We start from the raw sequence: 17,639 nt of genomic DNA on the forward strand, positions 1-17,639 counted from the left end.
TGTTTCAACAAGCACGAGCCAAGTACGAGCCGAGTACGCTCGAGTCTGCGCAGCCATTGGCACAACCATCGTCTCCCCTATTTCAGCTGTGCGGCTTGTTGTTTACTTATGCAGTTTCTACAACGGCGCGTATTTTTCAGATGTCTCCCGGCTGTTTCGTCGCACTGTAGAGACCGAAACGACACAGTGTCGAGTTTTTGTGTTCCGAGAGCACGGATAAGTGTTCACCGCACGCGATACCGGCGCGAAGCTGCTTCACCCTTGCAATCTGTGAGATGCCGGTCGTGGACGGACGCTTCAAACCGTGCTGCTGATTGACGTGATGTGTCATCGAGTTATTGCGATTGGACGATGACTGATAGCAGTGAGAAAATGTCTTTGAAAGCAGGTGGTGTAATCTAAAGTGTGCGAAAAGCTGTGAAATCAGAAGTATTGCAGTGACGCTACGTGATCTTGCTTCCTCGCTACGATGCTTGACCATCGCGTTGAGTGTGGCATCGTGTCACGAGCCGCCTTCAAAGCGTCTCAAAGGGAGCGACGGCTTCAGAGCATCCAGCTGAGCCGTCACCAGGATCTCGAACCTTTCCACGGTTCGGGAGTCAACTGCCTGTCGCTGGATCCCGTTGAGGGCCGGTTGTAAGCTTGCTTTGATCTTTCCATACCTTCTCAGAAGTGTGCTTAATAAAATTGGACAAATGTGGGCTATGTACTTCAGCGTGGCGTCAACATGTTTGCGGCTTTACCCTTCCTGGCAGCTGTAGTTGCAGTGTTTTGTAGCATTTGGTTGCCGACAACATACGAGTCATGCGTCATCAACATCCTATTTTATCCCCAATGTAGGACAAAGCCCTCTCACAGTGATCTCTGATTAGGCCTGTCTAGCGTCAGCAACCGCCATCCTATGCTTACCAATCGCCCGATCTTGTCATGAACCTTCGGTGCCCTCATCTGCATTTCTCTTTACTTGGCACCCACTTTGTTATTGTAATATACCACCAGTTTGCTAATCTGTACGGCCGTCTTATGTCTCTTAATGTTACGCCTATCATGCCAATATGTTTAATTTTCACCAGTTGCTTTATTACCCTCCAAATTTTGACCACATGTGTTTGTAGTACTGGCAGAGTGCTCTAGTGAACAAGAATGAACGAGAAGCAAAGCTTCTCGTTTATTCGAAGTTATATTGAAAATCATTTCGCTTGGAAATGTTCGTGAAGTGATGTCCTTTAATATGCCAAAAACTCCACACTTTTTAGGAAACGTGTTGCAGGGACCTTCGAATTGCTGTGCTTACCATGAAATCCTAAATCATTGCCACCCTCTCTTTGAGCGTAGTTCCTTATAAGAAGAGTGTCCAATGTCTTGCCCTAAGAGAAGGAATCATTGGCAAGCCAAACGTGAAGAATTAGTGACAGCACCACGCTATCATTGTAAGCAATGCGAGGTTGAGACAATAGGTTAAAGTTAAACTGAGTCTCAATTATGCAGCTTCACGAAATGTTTACTGTTCATATGACTGGACTTAAAGCAGTTGGAGGTTTTAGACTAAGGGAGCTGTTGTGTATGGTGCCAGATTCTGCCATTTAGGTGTTTTGAGTCAATCAGAAAGGGAGCAGCCTGCCAATCAGAGCTGACAAAGTGGTAAATTTTACAATATAGTCGCACTTGGCAGTGTCCAGAACAAAACCTTACAGGAGGCAACCTAGGAAGGAGATCACTTTTCTCGGCAACCACATTGCATCGATTTTGATTGGTTTGTTGCATATAAAAGGAGTTCACTGAAAGAAGTCTATTTTTAATTTAGGCCTTAAATAAAAAAGAAGAAAGCTTGAAAATTGCTAAATAAATTTAAAAATCAAGTATCACATTCACAACTCACTAGCTCAGCAGTGAATTAGGATACCATGATTCTGTAAACTGGACCTAGTAACACATGTAAACTAGACAAAATTGATGTGTCGCACACCGTTGTGAAATATAGCACCAATTTGTGAGTGGGACTTTTGCAAAACCCTCGTAAACATTTTAACAATTTCATGTAAGCTGTAAACTTGCATATCAAATTCGCCCACTTTAGCTGCTCTAACGGATGCAGGTTACAGAATTAAAAATCTGTTATTTTTTTTGCAGCGTTATGGACTTATTTTCTTTTTTTTCTGCAAACTTGCTGATTTTAGGCAATATCTGTTAAAATTACTATGTCCTTAACTAAAATCCTGCTTTGCAGAGTTGCCATAAAGTTAACTTTCTCTCTGAAATGCAACAAATTTCATTTAAATTTGTCCGGCAGTTGTCTCGTCAAAGCATTTCTGCATTTTACATGCATTTGATTTGGGAAATCGAAGTTGGCCCCGAGATAAAGCTTCGTCTTAAGGAATGGAGTCGGCTTGTATTTACTTTCGTGCATAAGCCGTTTGGGTCCAAGCAATGAACTAAGCAAGGTGCGGTGTCTGGTGTACGTAAGCCACATCCAAAATTCTCTGCTTACATTTCTGTGCTGCCCAGATAAGAAAAGGTTGATGGTGTTCGAATTTGCATACGCAGCCTCCTTTCGGGTGGTGCTGATGGGGGCCTCTGCATCCACGACCTGTACTCTGATCTCGGCAAAACGAAGCGTACATGCAAGGCCATCTGCAAACTAACCAAGTGAGTGACTCTGATCTCCCTGTTATTCCCTGATCTCCCTATCCTGTTTCATGGAAGGGCGATATGTACAGATGTGTTTTGAATGGCTATCCATCACAGTTGCCCTGTGGCTATGGTCATTGTGCTGCTGAGCACGAAGGCTGTGGGTTCCATTCCCAGCCATGGCGGTCGCATTTCGGTGGGGGTAAAATGCGAAAATGCCCACATACTTTAATTTAGGTGCCCTTTAAAGAACTACGGGTGGTCAAACTCAATCTGGCAGTATTGGCACTTTGCATCAATGCTCTCAATGTGGTCCCAAGTCACAGTGACTGCCAGTAGGAGTGCAATGGAAATGCAGCTGAATACTTCGATTTAGGTCCGTGGTAAATAGCTCTAGGTGGTCAAGATTTTGTCTGGAGCTGTCCACTGGGACATTTCCTACGGCCTTGGTGGTGTATCTTTGTGCTGTGAATCTCGTCAGCGATATTGCTTTTCGCACTTGTGCTGTACCACTCGCAGCTCATTTCTTTGAATCAATGCATTGCCTCTGAAACGCCCGCGCAGGCACGAGGCACACATCTTCTCAGTCTCGTCGGTGCACTGGTACCCATGCGACACCGGCCTCTTCACATCTTCAGGCATGGACGGCACCCTTCGGATCTGGGACACCAACTCGATGCAGCAGGCCGACTCCGTGCGCCTCGGTGAACTCATCTTCTGCCACCATGTTGAAACGGCACAACCTAACATTTTGGCTGGTGAGTCCCACTTTAAAGGATGAACACAAGAATAGACGGCCGGGCGCAATGAAAGGAGGAGATCAGGGATGGCTCATCACCAATTTGCCGTACTTACCCACTTCAGTGCACTAAATTTCCGTAAACAAAAAACAAAATCAGGCAGGCCAAGCTGGTTGCCGCTGTGCCTACACAGCAAGCCCTAGGAGCTAACATCTGTCACCACGGTCGCTCCACAGTTAATACAAGACTCAATTTGTTTGAGGATGTTGTGGCACATTGTTTCTTGTACCTGTGAAACAAACAAACAAGCAAAAACGCTCATAGTGGTCACTCCAACTGCATGTTTTTATGCGTATATAAGCTGCACCATTGTGTAAGACTCACAGATGAATAAAAATGTAACTTATAGCTCAGAAAATTCAGTAATTAGGCCGAGAATGATGCTTAACAATAGACAGCTTTTGCACAATTAACTCTTAAGCTTGCTTCCCTGACAAGCTGAACCGCTTGTCGGGGAAGGGCCCCTCACCAGGTCTGGCCATTTTGAGCTGACAAGTGCCGTGTATGCAATCCTAGCGATCGTGTCTGCGAAGTATTACATCGCTACGCACCACAGAAAGAGCTTAAATTTTAAACTGAATGCCGTTTTCCCTTGTCCTCGTGAGCGCCACGCTCCAAGCCAAAGGGTTGACATATATGTGCAAGTGCACCTACATACTACATGTGCCTGTGCTGTGACGTCGCTCTTGGTGTCTCGTGACTACGAGAACTATTCAAGGCAGCGTCGGTTATTTGTGTAATATGTTGCTAGAATAGACGAATTAAAGCTTAGAGAAATAATAAAACACACAAACCGAATGTCTGCATGTATTTGTTTTACTTTGCACCACAGCAAGAGAGATGTAGTTCCGTTTCATCTGCTTATTGCCACGTTGTGTAGTCGCAGACACTGACACTGAAACTATGTCATTTTCAACCGTGTTCCAGCATGGGATCATGCTCTGTGATATGCTTGTGTCTGGCTCGGCATTTGTGCAGCACTTACTTATACCGCTAGTCAGGTGTTCTCGTGCACAGTGCACAAAATCGTTTGCTGTGCGAAACGAGACAAGCACAACAGCTCGCACTCGACACTGTCACTGGAAGTGTGCTGCACAGCAAAAAAGCGAGGAAAAAAAAATATGAAGGCGGGGCCTGTGACGTATACGCCACGCAATCCTCAAGCTCTGGTATGGGAAAATGCAGGGAAGGAATTTCGCTTGCGGAGGCTAGACGGGGCAACTAGAACGAGTGTCTCTCTTGGCAGTGGTGCTCGCCTCCTGAAATCATGGGTTCATAGCACTGAAATTTTTATCTCGGCTATTAATGAACCAATTTGAAAAAATCTTACTGCAGAATGCTTCTGAGAGGGCATGTAACAACTTCCAGCATATAACCAAAGTTTGAAATGTGGGCCAGTGAGGGACCCTTTGACTTCTCTTATGTTCAGTGCAATTCTGTATAGCTGAACTTTCAGCTAGACGAGCAGATTTCCAAAGGCTCTTTATGTTTGCATTGAAGGCAGTCTACTGTACATGATGCAATGGGGCAGGCAAAAATAAAAAGTGGGAGAGGTCAGAGTATTTTTTATGATCAATAGTTTGCAGTAATGTCTTACGCACAACCATGCAGTGCCTGTGCATAGTTCTGCATATTCCAGTAATCAATCCTTGATAAAATATCTCTTGCACGCATGAGCAGGAAGTTGTTCTGCACTTTTCTTCTTGTTCTTTTGAGTCTTGAGTTGCATGTTTTCAGGACGTCTAAGCTGTTTTTTGCTGTGTCATCTATGTCTTTATTTGTATGAAGTGCACTGTCTGCTGTGAGTTTAGATTTCTCTTGTTCACCACATTTCATTTAGGTTGCGCTTGTTAAATGTTATTCAGCATCTTTAGCAGACTGATTAGTGCTCTCGTTTCTTATCTCTTCTCTTCCCATTCGTACAAATTTATTTGTCTTTCTTTCCTCTGCCCTTACGATCATCCCCTCCTTTTTGAGGCAGGCAGGTAGCATGCCCTACTGGAAGTAGTTGCCAGCCTGTTTTGGATTCTTCATGTTTTTTGCTCATCCTTTGTTCTTCTGTGACTAAACTTGCAGTCATTGGTTTGATGAAAGAATCATGCAAATGGTCCCGCTTTCTTTCAGTGGGATACAAGAAGCCCTGGATAGTGCTGGCTGACATGCGAACGGGCAGCTCGTGCCAGCAGCTTCGGGGCCACATGGGCAGTGTGCTTGCAGTTCGCTGGAGTCCTCATACGCCGGGTCTCTTGGCCTCTGGATCCCGAGATGGCTCAGTAAGCTCGTCCACTTCCCATTCGGTGCTTGTCCCATCGTTAGCATTGTGGCAAGAAGGCCCCTTTTAACTTGGGATTGCTTGTGTAAAATTATGTACAGTAGTCCATCATTATAACGAAATCGCTTTACTCAAAATATCGCTTTATTTGAAAATATTCCCGGTCCCCACCCAAATGCACCGGTCCCCACCAAACGCACAAAGAGCTTGACCCGCTTAGAGCGAAGTGGCGAGCGAAGGCATCGGCGCCGCAGCGGCGACCTTTTTGCCCATTTAATGCCACTTAATACCACCAACGAATTAATCTCATGCAGGCACAGAACAGGCCACAAAAGTACCAAACACACGACGAATGACCGCCTGGTAACGGGTACCAGGCGAGTGCCGAGTGCTCCCTGCTGTTCACTGCTGAGCAAACTGAAGTTGTCAAATTGCATGGTGCACCGCGCCCGAATTGTAAATCTCGGTCGCAGTCGCATTGCTGGTGTCCCCTGTGGTAGAATCCACACAGAAATAAAGTTTTCCTGACGCTTTGTGAGGCCAGAGAAACGAAAGCGGATGCCGAAAAGTGGCCAAAAGACCGCGGGCAGACTTGCGCCGTATGGGGTGCGCTTGATGAGCAATGTTTTACCACTCTAGAGAGCACTTATGGCGCTGAAATGTGTTGAAAAGCACAAAAAGAAGTGTCCCTCTGATTATAAGTGCCATGTTCAACATGAGGAGCTACGTTAACAAACCGGGAAGACGACTTTGGTGAAGCTGGTATATGAATTTGCTTGCTGTTCACCATAATCCGCCTGAATCCCAATAAAACACTCTTCGTTGCACTTTTGACGGTGCAAATAGACCGATAACATGCTGAAAACATTAAAATGTCACCAGCGGCAAGTCAAGCTGTCAACATGGCAAGTCAACTCAAGCTGGTGTTTCCCCAGCAATTTTCTCGAGCTGGTCATGCTCGAATTTTCTCAGCTGGTCATGCTCAATGGCGCGGACATGACAGTGCATGAGCACCAACGCTTGGAACTGTAGAATTAGCACAGTGTCGTTGACAACAGTGCGCTAAAAATCTCTCGTTTTGCAAATTTTATGGCTGCACACCTCGGGAAAAAAAATTGCCCAGTGATAATGCAAACCCCCTACTGCAATACCGTTCAGTTTTCATGATCGCACTGTATACCGACACTGAGTGACTAATCATTTTTTGAGCACAACAAACACAACCTCAGACTCGAGCCATGGCATTTGCAGCACGATACTCTCGGAATCTTCCGTGACCTCCGCACCCCACCTATAGAAGCGGCCACTGCCTTCCACTCCTTATTCTCGCTGTCCACTCTGCAAGCCATTTGGGTGCCAGTCACTGCTTTCTCTCGCCTTCATGTCAACTCCCACCCTTCTCACTGCCAGTTTCAACATCGCTGCTCCTCCAAAGCTGCCCTTGTCAAGCCTGCCTTCCCGAGCACAATCTGCCACCCACGTGTGCCCTTCCGCAGTTCCTGCTTCTTCGTCTCCACAACTCCGATTGCCTCTCTTCCACTACACGTGAGGCCGATGACAAGCCCACCATCACCTGTGCACACTGACGAGGAAAGCGAGATGCCCTGACGACATGTTGAAGCTTCTGCCTTCTGCGTCGGCCGCCGCATTAAGTCACTTTGGCGCCGACGGTGCGACTGTTTGGATCCGTGCTACAGGCCATGTGATTGTGTGCTATTGGAGTGCTCCGTTGGTTGTACCTCATGTGTGCTTTTGTGGTCTGCAGTAATAAATGGCTCCGTCAGTCTTTGGGGCGAAAGTGTCTAACTTTGGAGCGGAAAGGTCTGCTGATAAAAGAAGTGGAAATGGGCAGCTGACAGAAAACTGACATCGCTAAGGAATTCGGCATACCGCTGTCTACTTTATCAACTATACTGAACAACAAGGAAGCTGTGCTGGATGGCTTTGAAAAGAGATTCTAGGCGAAGAGAAAGAGGAAACATGATTCGGAATAGACTGAAGTGGAAGGTGCACTTCTACGGTGGCTGAAGAACACCAGGAGTGCAAATCTCCCCGTACATGGACCTGCACTTACTGCAAAAGCCGAAGCTCTCTCCCTCCAAATGGGCCATGAAGATTTCAAGTGCAGCTATGGCTGGCATGAGCGGTTCAAGAAATGACACGGCGTGACCTCGAAGTTCAATCGTTGGCAAAAGCGTAGCCGCGAACTGTGACACTGTAGACGTGTGGTGCCAACATCAGCTCCGAGCTCTACTGGAAAAGTATGAAGACAAAGACATCCACAAACTAGATGAGGCTGCATGTTTCTATAAGACGCTACCGAATCGCACTTCCACTACTGCTGGTAGATCCTCATCCGGAGGAAAACAGAGGAAGGAGCCTGTCACGGTGCTGTTTGGTGCCAATGCAACAGGCCAGGACAAGCTCCTTTTGTTGATACTAGGGAAGGTGGAGAAGCCGCGGTGCTTCCGAAATGCGACTATTCCCAAAGAATGCATCTACAGAAGTAGCAAGTGAGCATGGTTAACTGCTGCTATTTTTGAAGACTCCGTGTGCCTCCTGGATAGACAGTTCGACACACTGAATCGGCAAGTGCTTTTCATAATTGACAATTGTCCGAGCCACGGGAAAATTGACAACCTCAAGGCATTCGCCGTGGAATTTTTGCCTGCAAGCACAACTGCAGTACTGCAACCGATAGATCAAGGCATAATTGAGACCACCCAGAAGCTGTACCGCAAGGCTCTTTTGCAGTTTATGCTCACAGCATACGAGGTCAGCAAGAGGTACAACATTGATTTGCTTGGTGCGATCCATTTGTTGAACTTCTCATGGAAAGAACTCGCACCTTCGAAGGTCGCCAACTGCTTTGCGCACACTGGCTTTTCCCGCGTCATCGTCAGCGACCCTGACGATGACCAGCCTTACGATGACTGGACTTGCAGCAATCTGTACGAGGCTGTTCATAAAATTGCTAGCCAAGCGGTAGAAGGTGACTTTGAGACATTCGCATTGGCTGACGCTGCTGCTCAGATGGTTGCCCCAGCCACAGATGGAGAGATACTAATAGACACTGTTGGTGGCCCTGACGAGGACGAAGAGCTACGTGAAGTGCCAACTATGGCGCAGAGGTGGGAGTACGTATGCCTGAGGCGACATAAGCTTGAATGCATGGGTGCCGACCACGGCTTCATGCAATGCTTGGTCAAATTAGATTAGAGACAGGGTTGCTCATGCTTGGTAAGAACTTGAAACAGCCAAAGCCCACCGTCTTTTTTATACCTGAATAAAGTTTTGCTTCTCTGAATACATTGCACTTTGACTTCCTCACATTTGTGGTGCAATTAAAGCTCGACTGCTTTAGCTTTTCTCAAGTGGTCACTTATATCGAATTACCGCTTATAACGAATTTTTTCGCTGTCCCGCTGAATTCGTTGTAACGAGGAATTACTGTAAACAGATAACCCAGTTCTCTTGGTTACAAGAAGTGTGTTGCTGAATGAGGAAGCTGTCATTTGCCTGAATATGACACAAAGCTAAAAGAAAAATGCACACATTCTTTTATAGCCTAGTCAGGGTGTGCACAGGCCCTTGAAACTCTTGAAAATCCTTGAAATTGAAAAGTACATTTTTCAAAGCGCTTGAAATGTGTACCAAATGTGCAGAACAATTGCACCTATACGAGGTGAACAGAGTGGATATATTTTTTAAAGTGTGAGACACCCATACATGTTTCCTTTGCAAACATTATTGGTCAGTGCTAACAGGCACTGACCAATAATTCTGACTCGACAGGGATTGCCTGAAAGTTCGAATGATCGAGAGTCTAAAATATTGGATTTGCCAGTAAATACAGTAAGTGAATTTATTCAAGTGGCCAAAAAATAAAGACCAGGTCAACCAAGTGTTGATACTAAAAAAGACAAGGTCGAAGTGCTTAGTAGTTCAAATGATTCAATGAAGATAATATCTCTTTCTGACCATTTTGCACAAATTGCCTATCTTATTCATATCGTATTTCACACGCTAGCATGTCGACTTCACCTTCTTTAGTGTTGACACTTGGTTGACGCTTGCTTTGTTTTCACTAAGAGGCCAGGTGGGCCAGTCCTAAAGACTGCTCAGACTATGGTGCAATCTGATTAATTTTCGCCTATATTGGTGCTAATTACAACTGTGCGATTAATTTTCCCTAAACTGTGACTAATTCTTGCTTCTTGTGGGCACTGCCGAAGCCACCTTCCAAACATCATTGCCTCGCGTGAGCTCCACTTAGTCCAAGCAAACTCACTCCACTGCCCTAAAGTGCGCTGTATGGTGGCTTTGCCTCAACATGTCAGTATGCGTGGTAGTGCGCCATTTACAGGGGTATCAGCCCGGAGAACGAACTAGAAGGGGTGCTGCGAGCGCCGCTCGCGTGACGTCAGGGCACGCACTCGCGCCTGTCGTCTGCTGCCGTTTGGGTGGTGTCCAGGTGCCTTCCGCAGTGTTTTCGTTTGTTTGCTTTCATTCCCTCTGCTTGTATACTTGTGGCGGTCGTCTCAAATATGTTTTTAAGATGTCTCTGTTTCAAAATATTTTTTCAAAGAGCTTATTTCTTAGATGACAATACAGTTCTCAAAGGCAATGGTACAGCGCCAGCCAAAGGAGGGCAGACCAGCCCATTGCTTGTTTTTCATGAGTGGATCGACAACCGCAAAAACATAGCGTATAAGAATCCAGTTATGATACTATACCTGCTGCGGTGCGGCAAGTATGTCACAAACGCTGACTATATATGTCTTCTGCAAGTCACCTTGATTTGAATCCGCTAGAACAGGTTTGCTCATGACGAGTAGTTCAGGATACAAAATCGAATTTTTGCATTTCTTCAGAGAAACGCTCGGCAGTAACACAAGGACTTGACTAACACTGCAGTTTAGATTCTACCAGCACCACTTGCTTTTGAACTGCTTCTCAAAATTAGGTGGTTCTTGATGTATTTTAAGTGGCAGCAATTTGAAGTAAATCTAATTAAGGCATACAGCTGTTTGCAGAATACGAAAAGGAATATATATTTCCAATATATATTCTATATATTTTCCCTTTTCTGTGCTACACATTCAAGTCACTTGAGAAATTTGCTGGCGTTTGTTGCTTGAGGAATATGCATGACAAATCTGTTTGGCAAACTGACAGAGGCTGCTCAGCCTAAATTTTTTAGTGAAGTATGCCTTATAGGCTGTATGGCTGCAGCCAGAAAGAAACCGAAGCGTCATTCATTAGTAGTATGGGATATATTGAAGATATCATAATTTGCCAGTGGAGGGTCAAAAATCAAGTGAAATATGTAAGGCTTGTGGTGCCTTCCTTATGAAGATTCGCGAGGTTCTCCTTTATGTACTGACAAAGCGAATGGTTCTCCATTTGTATAAGTAAACAACGCTGGATCAAGACATGGTGAGGCACAAGGTGCTTGACTTTTCCTTTCCTAGGCAGCCTAAGCTGCGCTGTAGTACCTCGAGAATGCTTTGGGCATTGCGATTGGCACTGTAAAAAAAACTGCTTCGTGGTTTCAATTCAAAGTTGTAGTGAACTGATGGGTTTTGCAAACAATGCATGCCTCACCATGACGACAGTCAGTTGCTGCAGTTGTGTGAGGGGTGTGCCGTACTTATGATAAAGCCTACTGAGGGCCATGGAACATTTCATCATTTGTAATTGATTGGCTCTCGATCTCAGCCACGAAACTTGTCTTCCAGGTGATTGCTACTAGGGTATTTGTGAATTAACTATGTATGTAAGCACTCTACATATGACACGCCATCATTTTAGAAGCCATGAGCAATTCATTTTATGGGGGGCCTGTTTCATAAAGCGGTGAAAGTAGCAGCTAACATTTTCATACAAAATGCGTGCCTAACTCTTTCTTTTGCGCATTAATAAAGTGACCATATTTGAGTAGAATAATTCACCAGAGTAATAAGAATCACGATGACAGCTTCACTAGGCAATGTCTTTCTAACACGGATAACATGTTGACACCAAATACCAAGATTTTTCTTTCATGTAAAATGCAAAGTCTCTTATAGCTAAGTGCTAAGGAAATGTTAAGTACTAAAGAAATTCTTTTTATGCAAAATTTATGGACAGACATGGTGCATATGCATTGCAACACCAGTAGACCTTTTCAAGGCTAGATAGCTTGCGATATCCAAGCCGCAAATTTTCTCGACTCACGCGCTTTTGAAGAAGGAACTCTGGTTCAGGAATGGCAGCAGAAAGAAGCTAACAGATCCTTCACTAAGTACAGCTCGAGCCACCCATACAGGCCCCCATACACAAAGGGAACGAGCGTGCACGACAGTCGAGCGAGCCGAAGCTGGCAGCGTCCTGGTCGTGACGTCACTTGCGAGAGGGCACCACTCCAAATTCTTGCCGCTAATAGTGCAGTCTGGTTGGGACCGACACCAACCAGACTGCACCTAATTGGTTGGCTGCACCTGGTTGGATTATTGGTGCAGGCACCTAATTGTGCCTGCACCAATAATTTTACCCGCTCTGCAACTAATTCTCATTCCTTGTCTGGTTGGGACCGACATTTTGATATCTGTTGTGACCCGCTACGACGCTCTGGAGGCACGAAAGGGCAACTTTTTTTTTTTTCTGGAAGTGATTACAAGATACCCACATACACCAAACCTGTGCGAAGTCAGCTATAGAGATCTTGTCTTTGAAAGTGTGTCGTATCTTCAGATGATCACGAAACCTTCACTTTCATGAGATTTCGCATGACTATGCCACAAGTATTGGCGTCTTCAAGCAATGGCATTTTCAGCACTGTGCCATGCACACTGTCTTATAACTGAGCTAAAATGCTGTTGCCCATCAATGCATCCACTGCCAATCATGCGAAGTATCACAAAAATGAAAATATTTTTGACAGCAAACGTTTTAAAATGCATCCCATGCTTGTGAACATGCTTGTCAACATATCAGCTTGTATCTCCACCATAGTCATGCTGTTAGTATAGATAGACAAAAGTACAGTCACTCTATGCACCAAGTCTTCATCTGGCAGTAGAACAGAAGTTGGCCGCGATGCCAAAAGAGTGCAGGATTCGCAACAGCCCTTGCCTAACACTTCCTTTGCTTAATCACTGTCCATGTCATGGCAGGCATCGAGGGTGGAGGTGGCACTGCTTGAAACTGCCTGAAGAGGTCACCTGGTACCATCTTGTTATTTAATATGTAAATGAATAAATGCTGGACGTGTAGAAGTTGCACTCTCCTACAACAAACCACAAACATAACTTTTACAATTGAGCGCCATGGCTTGGCTTGTCCTTCGGCTTGGGTGTACTTGGCGGCAATGCAGCTTTGCCTTTGGTTAGTTATTGCTTCTTGCATAAATCTTATCGATGAAGTGATGATAAAATGGGAAGACTAGCAGCTTTGCAAACGCTACCTACAGATACCAAATTAACTTTGCTTTTCACAAGTACAAAGGGTGGTCATGTTGTCGTACAAAGTGCAGTCTTTATTTTGTTTCTTGTGTGCCATTTGAATTGTGTGGAAAACTAGACGATAACAGTAACACAGCTAGAAAGACAAAGCTCAAGAAGTCACTTTCTTTTCATTGCATTGAAAACTGGGCTTAAGCATAATGCTTGGTGTCTATTATATCTTTATTTATTTTCATTTTATTCATTGCTTCTACATTCGCTGCAAGAGCATTGTTGTAGAGGGGTGCATTAAAGAAGTACACATAAATTTATGCATGCTATTATGCTGTAAGGCCTATGTTTTGTATGAAATCAAGCAGTGTTTTGTGGTATATATTGTCATGTACCGAGCGATAATAGCTTGTCATGGCATCCTAGCGGTAGCCAGCTTGCAAACTTTGACAAGTCCATACTGAGTGGTGGACGTCTGCTTCCGTAACTGGAATGGGTAGTATGGACGCGTTGCACCCAGTGAAAAGTGTGGCAAATAAGTACAAGTGATAGCCAGTGGACCACCCTAACAGTTAGCCTCCTAACTTCAGCTCCTCTGCCCTGGTAAGGTGACAGGGAAGGAAGCAGACATGCAGTGGGTAGGGTTCTCCTCCCAAATTTTTTAGGGGTGGACATCATGCTAAAGGGGGAAAGGGGGGAGGGTTATGCATGAAACTAAGCCTTTATTTCCCCCAATGATACTGTTACACCATTTTGAATTGTGCATTCACTGATCTTACAGTTTTTATACAATAACGAAACTAATGAGTCAGCGATGCTTCATATCACGATCACCGAATTTAGCTAGCGCAAAAATATGCACAGCTTGCCGCCGTCAAATAGTGCACGAAGTACACACTAGTGGTTCAAACCTGCATCAGCCAATAGGAGCGCTTCGTTAGTTTTTTCACTTTTCTTTCGCTTCTATTGCTTTTATTTTTGCACTGCAGAATATACTGCTGTGGCTATATGAAGCTCTGATCTCTCCTCTTTATGACTGTTCCGAAATAGTGGCACTGCGTCAATGGAAAGCTGCATGTTCCGCTGTCTGATAACACCTCTCGACGCCTGATTTGTTGCCTGATTTTGTCAACCGCACTCTAGGAAAGTGATTTTCTCAGTCTACATCACTTTCTATTTCCCTATATGATAAAGCAACATTGAGGATCGCAAAAAACAAAAACAAATTTTGACTAATCAACCATTCTAATTGCCGAGTATTTCTTCAATAGGTGGGCGGTAAACTCGGAGCGGTGGGTGGCATTTCCCCCACTGCCCTATTTAGGGAGAACCCTGGCAGTGGGATTAGAGCGTGTATGTCCTTCTGGCGGCAATTTTCATGGTTGTGGAGTATGATGAGGGCAAGCCACTAGTACAGGAGTGCCCTACTCGTATGCAGACAAAGACATCAGCACCACGTTGAAAATGGCTTGGTGCATAATGCAGTCTGTGTTGACATCGCAGTTATTTTTCTACCAATATGAGAGATGTCAGGGAAATCTCATGACGATAGAGAATATCTGGGACAGAGACAGGGAATTCTCGCACAAACTGCTGTCATTGCACTTGCAGGTGAAGCTCTGGGATGTGAGGTGTGCCCGGAGCTCCCTGGCGACCCTGCAGGGTCACAAAGGGGGCACCACCGCCATGACTTTCCTGCCCGATGGCTTGCAGCTCCTGACCATGGGCCGGGACGGTCGGGTCAAACTGTGGGATGTAGCGAGCCACACAATGAGCAGGGCGCACACGGGACTTGCCTGCTGCAAGTGAGCCTAAGAACTTCTTGCCAGTCTTTTCTGCTTTGAACAGTGCGAAGACACGGCTGTTCAAAAACAGCCCATGCTTACATGCAGAAGCACTTGTCTTGTGTGCCGCCCGTTTTTTGCAGGGCCATTCTCTCCTGCTGCTTGTAACGTGAACCTTAGCCAACTAGCCAAGCAGCATGCCTTGTTGCCAATACTTCCTTATGATTGATCATATTTTGCGATTGTCATCATGGTCCTTTCTTTCTTTCCTGTGTATTGTCACCTTGGCACCTAAATGTGGTCAGCAGCTTAACTTCTGAATATATGTAAATATATTTTTATATTATATGTGTGTGAATATTAAAAAGCTTCTATTAACAAATCTAGTGTACTATTTGATTCAGTCTTCGAATAGAATAGTCACTATTTATAAATGTGAATAGTTTTCTAATATTGCAAATTAAACATAACATTGGAACCGGAGTATACAGTAGAACGCCGTTGACACATTTTTCAAGGGACCGTGAAAGAAAAACATAACATCCAGGAAAACATAACTGTGAGAAAGGCCGCCAATCACCACAGCTATGTCAGAAACAGCTCAGAATGGCTGCCCTCACAGTTAATAGATGTACCAGCACTCAACTGTGACCAAGGATGGTGCATGCACGCGTGAATAATTAAGGGACATGTACAGTGTTTTGCGACAGTGGCCCCTTTGAACTCTTAATATGCTTGACTGCAATATTTTGCTTATATTTCACGACATAACACGGCCCATTGCAGCGAAGCTGACTTAAGAGAACCAGCGATTACGCTAGGCGTATAAGACCCTTGCTAGCTCTAAAATAAATGAAGTATAACGCTGCACTTGGTTGATCTGGCCCAGTGTACGGGGTTCCCAGTAGACTTTAACTGATGTGCCCTTCGCTTCGAATGCTTCGCCAACTGCTCTGTGTACATGTGCTGCACCTGGCTTTTGCAACTTTGGTCACTTACGGCAAACTTTGGTCACGTACTGCAAACTGGTTGCTTACTGCAGTGTGCTGGTCGCTTGTTTCAATGAACCAGTCACTTGTCGCAGTGTAACAGCAGGCTGCACTGCTAAGCTTATGTGACTGCCATATTCATACGCAACATAAGATGCAGGAACATTACAGACTGACGACCTATCAAGGGGAGCATAATATACGTGGAAGTCAATGGTGCTAAGGTCGGGACCGCAAAAATGACGCATAGTAGCCGGGAAAACGCAGCGCTAGGAACATATCGACAGGGTTGTGCTGTAGTAAATTTCATCCCTGCAGGCATAGTATAGACATAAAACATGAAAACTTATGTAGTGGACCATGCTCCGTCTCTCACGGAACCATACTTTATCAGCTGTATAGCAATCATTCACACTGTCTGAAGAGTTCTGCGCATGATAAGAAATTGCCTTGTTTTTAAGACTCCATTTGTGCTTGAAACCATGCTTCATAATGTTCTATGTACTAAAGGCATAAGCTTGGTAATGTTAAGAATACTAGGATTTGAACATTGTTCTGTATAAATTGTGAAAATGGCTGGTCACTGTTCAAGCTGGTACCACAGAGTCAGTCTTACAGTATTCACATCTGGTATTCCTTCTTCAACCCTCTCAATATTGATCCGGTCTTGACCTTTCTGTACTGAGATGCTGGCTTAGATGACATATTGTACACTTTGTTGCTTGACCCTCGCCCCTTTTTTCAGTTCACCCACGCAGATGTCTGCAACTCGGGAGGTGGCACTTCTTCCATCCGGCCACTGCCTTCTAGTCATGGACTTGGTACGAAAACAGCCCCTGCGGGCACTAAGTGGGGCTCACTTTGGACAGGCCAACTGCGTGCTGCTCAACAGTGACACCCTGGAGGCGTTTAGTGGTGCAAATGACCGCACAATCCTGTGGTGGACATCGTGTGGCGACCGGGAGCGTGCCCTGGATGCCTATCAAGATGGCATGCCAGACTCGTGGAGTGATGAAGGCGAACCTTTCTGAGACATGTTTGAGACATTTGGAAGAGTTGTTGCAGGCAGTGACACAACCGGCCTAATAAAGCTCTTGGTGCATTGTGTCGGGCTCAAGATAGAAACACGAGATAGCAAACTCTTAAAATGGGCATTGTCGACTCCTCGGCACGGAAAGTTTTTACATATATTGAAGAATGGATTACATGCTTGAGAGTAATTTGGACAGGCTGCTGAACTCTTAACGAACGCAAGCTTTTGCAAAGCTGCAATGTTCATTTTTTATGTTAGGAGGCATTGCAGAGTGCAACACACATGGTCTGACGAGAAGTTGTTACGTTACATTGCAGTTTGTGAGGTGACATGCTAACATAGGCCTGCAGGAGTGTGTTTGGCATCCTTCTCACCATGTTCTAAATTTTTTGAACACTTGTGTGTTGGTGATAAGTTCGTGCGTGTTTAGTGCTACCTGGACGGAACTTCAGCATGTGAAATAATTACAAGAAAAGAATGCTTGCAGCAGGCTATAAACGTGGTAGTAATGTCAACAACAGTAAACTAATTACCGTTCAGAAGAAATGCAAAAATATTGTCACCATGAGCTCAGGGGTGCTCAGGTGAAAACCGGCAATGACAATGTGACTTGCTTGCAACAGTAACTGCATTGACTGTAATGGATGAGCATCACAGACAAAAAGGATAGCCCACTGCGAGACATTGGAGTCTGGTT

The 17,639-nt window shown here is 45.0% G+C and overlaps 1 protein-coding gene across 1 annotated transcript; it reads left to right on the top strand.

Moving 5' to 3' along the window:
* On the top strand, positions 1 to 17,014 carry LOC139050107 (DNA excision repair protein ERCC-8-like). Its single transcript, XM_070526320.1, has 6 exons — positions 1 to 636; positions 2,545 to 2,646; positions 3,193 to 3,386; positions 5,553 to 5,701; positions 14,748 to 14,941; positions 16,655 to 17,014. Exons 1-6 carry the CDS (start codon positions 470 to 472, stop codon positions 16,938 to 16,940), a joined length of 1,092 nt encoding a protein of 363 aa, XP_070382421.1. The 5' UTR covers positions 1 to 469; the 3' UTR covers positions 16,941 to 17,014.
* Positions 17,015 to 17,639: the final 625 nt, after the last annotated feature.

The sequence above is a fragment of the Dermacentor albipictus genome, chromosome 9 (assembly GCF_038994185.2).
Source record: "Dermacentor albipictus isolate Rhodes 1998 colony chromosome 9, USDA_Dalb.pri_finalv2, whole genome shotgun sequence".
NCBI lineage: Eukaryota > Metazoa > Arthropoda > Arachnida > Ixodida > Ixodidae > Dermacentor > Dermacentor albipictus.